Below are 10,637 nucleotides of genomic sequence, written 5' to 3'. Positions count from 1 at the left end.
AATTGTACTTACCTAATATTTTCAATACAATGCAATAAACATTCATACATCCATTCAATGCATTATTCCCTTAACATGCACAAACTCAACATTCAAGTTAGTTCAATAATTTCCATGTATCAATAATATATATATCATGATTGATGAGCTCATCAATTCCATGATTTTCATTCCCTTGTTATTTTTCCATTTTTATCCCGTTGAACTAATTGGAATTTCGATGGATTTTCAGGGGTACACCTAAGTGTACAAATCTGGGTCCGTCAATTCATATTCATGTGCGCACATTTCCATTTCAGAGAGCACACTCATGAATCTCATCCTTACAATGGATTACGGTCGAGATAAATCCTCGCAATGACAATTACTCTAATGAGCTTGGATCGAATTACAGTCCGAGGCTAAATTCAGAACCTAATTCGGATTACCTGTCCGGGCTAAATCCATTTTCCACATATTCTTCGAGAGGACTATATCAGGATAGGATCACCCGTCCAGGCTAGATCCTTTTTACCGTCAATTCCTTTTCAAAGATCCATCGAATTTTCCTTCCATTCAACCGAGATTTCTTCCCCTTTTTATCAAATATATCAATGTTTCATCAATTTTCATACAATGAACATTCAAATCATATTCACATCAATAACAAACATTTCAAGCATTTAAGAATATAATTTAAGTTACACGAACTTACCTCGATACTTGTTCGTAAACAAAAATCTACTAATCTCGAACTTTTTCTTTTCCTCGATCTAGCTTCATATTTGAATTTTCTGGATCTAAATAAATAAATTTAAGCATTAATCTAATACATTTCATGTTCATATGTAACATTCTCTATAATTCCATTATTATTTATAGTTCATTCAGAGCTATCTCGTTGAGTCACAGTCACTAAATTATTTATATCTTGAGTTACGGAACTCCCAATTAAGATCTGATAATTTTCACTGAAACTAGACTCACATATATTCTTACCATAAAATTTTTAGAATTTTTAGTTTAGCCAATAAGTACAATTTATTCTTTAAAGTCATCCCTGTTCTGCTGCCTAACAGTTTTGACCCTTCTTCACTAAAAATTAATTATCTCCTTGTACAGGATTCAGATGATGTTCTCGTTTATTCCTTTTGAAAATAGGCTTATTAAGGATTTTAAACATATAAATTTAAGCCCCTAATTACTTTTCTCCAATTTTTTATGATTTTCCAAAATCAGAACAGGGGGAACCCGTAATCATTCTAACCTTGTCTCACAAAACCTATTATATCTCATGATTTAGAATCTATTACTTACACCATTTCTTTTATAAGAAACTAGACTCAATAAGATTTATTTCTATATTTTTTTCATCCTCTAATTCAATTTACACAATTTATGGTGATTTTTCAAAGTTAACCTACTGCTGCTGTCCAAACTGTTTTAGTGCATGATATTAATTACCATTTTCCCCTAAGCTTTCAATAAATGATAATTTCATTCCTGCTCAATTAACCTTTCAATTGAGCTGATTTTTCTCAATTAACACTTTATTCCATCACTTTAAACTACTTTATAACCTTTGGAAATCAGAATTTTAGCACTAGACTTTAATTCCAAACTTTTTCACAATTAGGTCCTACAAATCAATTTCTATTGAAATTACCTAATAAAATCATCTCATAAACAAATTAAAGCTTCAATTTCATGCTATTTCATCATAAACGTCCAGCATATATTCATAGAAACTTTCAATTTCATTCATAAAATCAAAAACTAATGAATTTAGTAATATGACCTAGTTATAAAAGTCTTAGAAACACAAAAATTACAAGAAAAAGACAAGGATTAACACTTGGTGCAAAAATTATGAAATACCAGCTTGAATAAACCCTTAGGATGTTTTTGGCTGATGAAAATGAATAAAATATGAAGAGAATTGTAGATATTACAAGTTGGTCCTATTTTTATTTTAGTAAATTTTGTTATTTTCCCATTTTGCCCTTATTTCACCAATTCTCCTGATTTTTCTCAGCTTATGCCGCCCAAAATATCTCCTTTTAGGCTTATTTGCAATTTATTCCCTCCTCATTTAACAATTGAGCTATTTAATCATTCTAGTAACTTTTACACCATTTTTAATTTAGTCATTTTCACTTAATTAACTACCCAAACATAGAAATTTTCTAACGAAATTTTAATACCATATTCCTAACACTTCATAAATGTTGTTAAAAATATTTTCAACTCGGTTTTGCGAGATCGAGGTCTCGATACCTTGTTTCTACCCAATTTCTTCAATAATTTCTTTTTCTAACTAACCACTAAATCGGTAAAATTTTTCTATCGATATTTTCATACGATTTTCCTATCATATCAATATTCATGCAAAAATATTAAAATAAATTTCTCTTTAAATCGGATTTGTGGTTACGAAACCACTGTTCCGATAACCTTGAATTTAGGCCATTACAAACAATCACTTAACTTTGACATCAATGACAAAAAAATCATTCAATTTTCAATTCAGTCACTCAACTTTCAAAAACTAACAAATCAGTCATACTAACCATTTACAGACATCATGGAAAGCTGACCTGTTATCCCACTATGTAAATGAACCCAATTTAAAACCCTGGCTGGGCTGGGCAGTAAAAGAAAAAAGAAGCAGAGAAGAAGAAAAAAACGAAGAAAAGGATGAGAAGAAGAAGAGAAACATTTTAGAGTGGTTCAGCAGTAGCATGAGGTTATGGATATTGGCGATGGCAATGGGGTAAGCTTCACAAAGAATAGTTTCGATGACGAGAACGATTGAGAGCTTTTCTTCGTCGTATTTGGCCAATTGCACCATCTCAATCTTTCGGGAACAAAACAATCTAGTCCGATTTTGAATTTGGGATCTTGCTAATAACAAACCTGACCCAGAATTCCACTTGTCGGCATTTGGTTGTCCCTTTGGAGGAACCGCTTCCTTTGTTCCCCAAAATCATGGGTTCAATGGATTGTTTGGATTGTCTGGATGTTCCCCTTGTTTTGCTTTTAATTTTGTTTTATGCAACTTGATAATGTTGGCAGTGGAGTTAGTGTTGTTTAGCTTAATCGACGACCGTTTTGTTTATATCATCATATCCCATGAAGATCTCGACAAATCTAATTCATTTTGGTTCTTGAATCGCTTGAATGTTGCTTTGAAGGATTTTCTCCTTACCGGTTTGGTTGTGGGTACTGATAGTTTACCTAAAATTGTCTCTAATCTCATTTCGATCTAGTTTTTTGAAAGTTAATGGCTTTAGGCAGCAGAAAAAGATAGTCGGATCTCAATCATGGTTGATCATCTATTGGGGGAAGGGGTTGAAAAAAAGAATAGTTTGGTGTGTAACTCCCTATATCCCGCTCGGTCACCGAGGCTGAATATCAGGATGTCACACCCCCGTCACACATCATAAGCATTACAAACTGTCTCGTTATTAAGCATACATCTTCCAATTTAGCTTTTGAATAATTACAAGTCACACATATTCCAGTCATCATTAAAACATGTTCAACATTCATCAAACAAAATTAAAACGAGAATTAAACACGCTTTTAGATCGCCAAACAAAAATTCAAAATTATTCACGTAGGTACCGATACGAAATCAAATGTATCGATATTTCTTTTAAACAATATCGATACTGCTCAGAAAATCAACACCAAAACAACATTTTGTTTCTCTCTTAAAATCAAAATTTCAGAATTTATCAATATCTTTCATAAAGTATCGATTATTCTACCCTAAGTATCGATACTTGTGATATGGTATCGATACCAAATTATGTTAGCACTTTCAAAAATCATAGAGGTATCATTTTTAAAACACGAATATTGATACTTCTGCTCTAGACCATAAAAATTTAGCAGTTTAAAAACTATAATCCATTCAAAAAATAACTACTCAACATGCAACTTTTACCTTATCAAGTAATCACCAAAACAACCGCAATAACGGTTCAATCATCGAAAACATGTCCGAGTAAGCAAATGATATAACAAGAACAATATACATAAATCTTAAGAGCAAGTAAGCTATGAAAGTAATCAAAACATTAACGTAAAATTCATGCAACAGTTCTACCACATTTTTCAACGTCAATTGACCACATAAACAGTTCATGGCACTTCAACATAGTAAATATTTAAACCAAAACAATACCAATGAAATAATTATAACATCCATCAAAAGGGCTAGACAACTAAACCCATAAAATATCATAAGGACCACAATAATAATTGATCTTAGTCTAACCATATTGCCTTATACCCACAGTTCAAAGAATAATATTAATACCACCTATGCAAATATTAAACCCTAACTTGGATCACTTCCTTGGTATCCACACATTGCTCACACCGCAAACGTTAAATATCTGCAATGGTTAGAGAAAGTGGGTGAGCTTAAACAAGCTCAATGAATGTCAGAGTAACCACGATGTATACACAACATTAAAGGTTAAATAAGAGCATGCTATAACACATTCATAGCCATATTCTAACCAAATCAAAATAACATATTCACGCTTCATTAAATCATAAAACTAACATATACTCCTACATGCAATTACACTCAACTCGCTTATATATGTAATTCATTTAATAATAATTCATCAAAAATAAACAACGTATACATGCTTTAATGACTCACAAGTCTAGCTTATATATTCACATGTATTCACAAGTTAAATGATAACGACCCAAACTACAATTACATACACAATTTACCATGAGAACATACTAACATTTTCATGAAACTTAAATCAACTCATTTAGCATATTATTTACATGTTTATGCATCCATCTCCAATCGTATTATCTCAATACATAAGATCACATTTAAATGATAATTTGACACTTGAGGCTATGAAACATAAAAGTGGGCTCTATCACCACACATCGGATACACGGATCTCTAGCACACCAAATGACTCGTAGAGTCAAACATATCCCAAAAGTGTAGTATAAAGCTAATACTCTCCAATACACCAAACATGTCCCGGTGAATGGAGCTTAGCTCACATTCCCTTATCTCTCCAACCTGTTTTAGGGCCTCAATGCTCAAAAACACAATACATATAGGTGAGTACTCATAATCGTATGCCAATTATATCCAATAGTTTCAATAGATCACAAGGCCAAAATATCCACAATTACACATTTTTAATTACTGATTTAATGCACATCATCTCTGTTCATATTCATCAATTTACATCACAACTTGTACACAATACATGCTTATCGGATTCACATTTAATTGCGCTTTAAGTGCCACAATAATGCTCATTGAGCCATCACATATCCGACCACATATGTGTGCATTAAAATCAATACATCATATATCACATGCAAGTATTCTCACATATTACCTGTCATAGTAATATCACATTCCAGAATTCAACACATATATACTTACCGAAATTCCACTCGCTTTCACTACATATTTGCATTATTAACATATCATTATCATTGTCATTTTGCATGTATATCATGCCCACAACACAACACAATTCACAATAGTCATCCTACGTGTCTCATATCACAATATCGTATCATAATAATCAATCTACAATTATTCATATAATCACATAATTTGCCAAAATAAGGCAAGGGAAATAGAAAGCTTACACTCGAAACTTAGGATAGGGGTTTAGGCAATTCCTAAGCTCCCAATTAACACTATGAGTCGTGTTTACAAGTAGCGATTCCAAACACTCACCAATCACGCTTTCGCCTAATTGCCAAAAACTTAAACTAGTTTTTCCTTGTCTTTTGCCTTACTCATAGAAGGATTCAATGGTTTCGACACTTCACACATAATAACACACAATGTACACAATCATCCAAGGACTCACTTCAAACAATTAAAACACAAGCCTAAGCTAAATTCTCTTGTAGTCGAAACCTTCGACATAGCGAACTTGAATTTCAATTATCTCGGTCCATACTAAATATTTTTACCTAAAACTAATTCCGTTTATCTAATTATTCACCTACGACCGATTCTCAACCTTTAAACTACTCAAAACTACAAAATTCATGGTATTAAATTTTCGACATGTTTATGACAATTTTCACGAAAATTCATTAAAATGTTGGAAATCTTCAACGAAACTTTAAAGTAAGTTTAAAAACCTTCTAATCATGTCAATACTAATTGAAAAATACTTTGAAACCACGTTTTTCCCAAAATCTCAAAATCCACCATTAACGACCCAATTTTCGACTTTTATTTAAAATATGCGATTTAACAACTAAAAATTCAATTTAAAGGATCAAATAACATAAAAAAAACTAATAAGGAATCGAATGTTACTTTAGTTGACGAAAAATCAAACATTTGATCGAAAATCCGAAAAAAACCATAAAATTCAATAATGGAGAAATCTATGGTGTTCTTGGATATTTTTCTTGAAATACTATGAAGATTTATGATTTGGGGAATGATAGAAATATAAGGAATTAAGTTTGGGAATCAAAATTGAATAAAAAGAGCTTTGGAATGCAATGGATAACAAAACAAAAATATGGACAAGAGACTAAAGTGGGTTTTATAAAGATAAGGAGAAAAATAGTGAGAAATTAACATTTAGTTTAATTTAAAAACTCATAATTTAGACCATTTTACAAATCAGTCCTTATTTCAAAATTGAAAGTCTTTTGAACATTATTTTCAAAAAATGATTTAATTTCCAAAATGTCATAGGCAAAAACAATTTCGAATACCATGCTAATAAAATTTCCGAGCTCACTAGAGCTAAAATCCCCATTTTACCTTCGAAACTTCTAAGACAAATTTTGAGGTGTGGCATGATGGTTTGGAGGTCAATGATTGTGACGCCAAAGAAGGCAGCGACGGCGAGATTGTTGGGATGAAGAAGAAGTATAAACATATTGGGTCATTTACGCAAAAAGTAAAAATATTGGGAAATTTATTAAAAAAAGGAAAAAGGAAAGACAAAAAAAAAAAAAAACAATCACTCAACTTTGCCTCATCCAACATGGCAAGTTAGCTGACGTAGCCAATTAATTGGTCACGTCACCTATCCTGTTAAGCCTGTAATGTTAATGGTTGACTGATTTGTCACTTTTCAATAACGTTAGTGATTGATTTGTTATTTTTAAAAGTTGAGTGACTGATTTTAAAGTTGAGTTCCTACTAGTGTAATTTATCCTAAAAAGAAAAGTAATCACAAGCAGAGTGAGTGATGGGTTCATAGGAAGAGCAAAAAACTGCATACAACTATCTCCAAAACAAACTAATATATATAAAGTCCATCAAAACACAAGCATCCAAACATGAAAAATGCAGAAAAATACATTTAAATTTTCATGTAATTAGAGCAAAAGAATCCTATAATCTTCAAAAGAAGTATTGCATCAGCATCGTCTATTCATTGAATCATATCAGGCCCCCTTTGCTTATGCAATGAAACAAAAGTTAACATCATTCCTACAGATTCCATACCATGTTTATGCTTCCTAGAGAAAGCCTTTCTCCTTGCAGCTTTTAATAATTCCATCATATATATCCTCAACCCCATACTTGAATCTGAAACCCAAATCCAAGAGCTTCTTTGATGACAAACCAGGCAATTTAGCACCTTCAATTCCTTCCAGGGTGCTGCATGACAAGGATTAAAAGCTTTTCTTTTACTCCAAACATTAACATAACATGAGCTGTAATTAGAATAAAAATAAAAATTCTACTCACTCTACAATTGGGAATTCTGGATGGTTAGTTGAAAGAATTTCAACTATCTTTGGAGCAGTAACCGTATCAGAGGAACAATTATACCTTCCTTTTGCCTCAGGATGCTCAAGCAGGAAGATGAATGCCCTTGCCAAATCATCCATATGCACCATTGCAAGATTGAGAAGAAGATTATTGTTTTTCCTACTCCCTGAACAGATAATCAATTGGATAAACTACATCTGTATGTTAAATTGATTCATGGTAAGAAGAAAAACAAGTTCAACATATACCTAGGATGGGAGACAATGCGGTGTGCACTGGAACATGCATCTTGGGACAGATGAAGGGACCCAGAACCATAGGAGGAATGATGGAAACCAAATCCAATCCATGTTGTGCTGCAAATTCAAGAACTGCTTTTTCTGTCAAAGTCTTGGTAATGGCATAAGAACTCAAGTTTGACTTAACTTCTGATCGAATGTAATCCACATCACTCCAATAACTCTCGTCCATAATCTCCACATTCTTGATCTTGTTGAAAAATACGGCGGTAATACTAGAAGTGTATACAACTTTCTTCACTGTGTTTGATCTCAAGCATGTCTTCAAGATGCCTAATGTTCCATCGATTGACCTTTGGGTCACAACTGCTTCGGGTTCGTTGTCCTGGAAATCCATGGGAGCAGCAACATGGAAAACTCCTTTGCATCCCTCGATGACAGTACCAAAACTCTCGGGATCATTAAGATCTGCTATGAAGATTTTAAGCCTTTCATTTGCTCCTGATAGGTTGGTGAGGAAGCTAAGGTCTCTCTTGTTACCTGCTACAATGCAGAAACTGAGATAAAAAAAGAAAAAGAAGGTAACTTTACTAAATTAAAATTGGGTGTTTACAAATCTTGACCTGGGTCAGCTCTAACAGTGGTATGAACAGAGTAACTGAGCTCAAGAAGCAGTTTAATCAACCAGGAGCCAACGTAACCGTTCCCTCCAGTCACGCATACTGTTCCTTTATCTCCTTCCATATCTCTTACCTTTCCAGAGGAATGGGTGGTATTCTTAATTATTGCTTCCGTGGAATTGTTTGTTTTGACTTTGAAATGCGAAGTCACGTACAATATCCACTCACGCATTTTAATACCATAAGGAATTTTATATACATATGCGTACATGTCGACTTATCTATTCAGCCAACATATATTTCTACATATTCAAACACATTTTGTAATTTCACATCGATAACAATTCATCGGGATTAACATTCTTATAATGTTCAAAATTGATATCTAGTTAATTATTTAATGTCTTAACGTCAAAATTTGAGAATTTGAAGAGAATTTAAAATGTGATCCATTTAGAGCGATGTTATTTGATGGTGTCGAAACCGTTTTTTGAAAACAAAAATTTTGGTTATCGACTAAAAAAACAAAAATTGGAGTCGCCACCGATCCTTGATTAAGGCGTGATCGGCTCACTTTAAAAATGACTTTGGTCTACGAAATTTGAGAAAATGGGCTCGGGAGTCAGTTACGCACGAGGAAGGATTAGCACCCTCGTAACGCCCAAAATTGGTACCAAACTGATTTTTTTAAAATACCTTGGTGTCGAAAATTCGAAAGGATTTTAAAAGGAAACTTTTTTATTTCATGAATGGATTAAAATAAAAAGACATTCGTATTTCAAAGAAATAAAACACCACACCCAGTGAGTTAGGGCACAATGTTTTTAAATCTTCAAAATACCCGAATATTGCCTTTTGCTTTTGAAAATTCTTATTTCGAGAAGAAAATGTCATGACCAGTAAGTTAGGACCCAACATTTTGAATTCCCGAGAATAAGTTTTTATTTAAAATTTGAATTTATTGTAAAACAAATATTTGGCTTTCTAAACTCATCGAAAAATAATCGCGATCCAGTAAGTTAGGACACGATCTTTCACGAGAATCATGAATGCCAAATATTTTGGAATTTATAAAATAAGATGATTTAAATACTTTGAGAAAATCAAAATATATGTTTTTAAAATGGATGCTAAAAGGGTTAAGGTAAAACATGGAACAGACCCAATTTCTAACATATATGAGTAAATATTTACAAATATACAAGTAAGCGTAATATACAAATAAACTTGCAAATATGTGTACGCATGCATTCAACATGTAAATATAAGTGTAAAAAGATGGAATGGAATACATATCAATCAAAATTTAAATAAAATGCATGTATGTATTTGAAAATCATGAAAAAATATAAAAATATGCACATGTGTGTATTTATAAAAATGTATAAGTATATGTACATAAGTAAATGGTGAAAATTAGCATACGTATATATTCAAATACATATATATGTACAATATGTGTATAAAATGACGGAATGTGTAAAAATATTTACATTGATTTTTTAAAACGTGTACATAATATATTTAAAAATATGAGTATCTCAAATTATAAAATGTGGAAAGTGTATATGCTATGAAACGTATATGTATATTATGTATTTTGAAAATATGAAAAGTATTATATATATAAAAAAATGGACTAAACGTGCATACTTATTCACAACAAAATAATAAGGATACATATATTTTTAAAATGTGTCCATATGTACCAAATTCATGCATGGTTTTATAAAAGTTTAAATATATATATATTACAAGAATGCATGTATACATTAAAAACATAAAAAAATATTTACAACAATTTTAGACAATGTACATGCATATATATACATAAAACTATGAAGACAAATAATAGCAAAATATGTAACATATGTATATAAGATGCATATGCATATATAGATAAATATAATAAATACAATAATAACGATTTAAAAAAAATGAAAGTCAAAAGAGAGGAAAATACAAAAGAATGCAATTAAAATGGAATGGAGGACCAAATTATGAGGCAGGCCTTATATTCGGGGGGTTAGA

The 10,637-nt window shown here is 31.8% G+C and overlaps 1 protein-coding gene across 2 annotated transcripts; it reads right to left on the bottom strand.

The window, feature by feature from the left end:
- Positions 1-4,045: 4,045 nt before the first annotated feature.
- On the bottom strand, positions 4,046-8,828 carry LOC105797557 (vestitone reductase). Of its 2 annotated transcripts, XM_052633409.1 has the most exons (5): positions 8,610-8,828; positions 7,996-8,526; positions 7,724-7,913; positions 7,478-7,633; positions 4,046-4,385 (listed from the first exon to the last, which is right to left on the bottom strand). In XM_052633409.1, exons 1-4 carry the CDS (start codon positions 8,728-8,730, stop codon positions 7,492-7,494), a joined length of 984 nt encoding a protein of 327 aa, XP_052489369.1. In that variant the 5' UTR covers positions 8,731-8,828; the 3' UTR covers positions 4,046-4,385; positions 7,478-7,491. The 2 variants fall into 2 exon arrangements, with proteins under 2 accessions (XP_052489369.1, XP_012482967.2); XM_012627513.2 differs by lacking the exon at positions 4,046-4,385 and having other exon boundaries at positions 7,254-7,633.
- Between the last annotated feature and the right edge of the window lie 1,809 nt (positions 8,829-10,637).

The sequence above is a fragment of the Gossypium raimondii genome, chromosome 7, assembly GCF_025698545.1.
Source record: "Gossypium raimondii isolate GPD5lz chromosome 7, ASM2569854v1, whole genome shotgun sequence".
Classification (NCBI taxonomy): domain Eukaryota; kingdom Viridiplantae; phylum Streptophyta; class Magnoliopsida; order Malvales; family Malvaceae; genus Gossypium; species Gossypium raimondii.
This window is presented reverse-complemented; position numbering and strand designations above follow the sequence as displayed.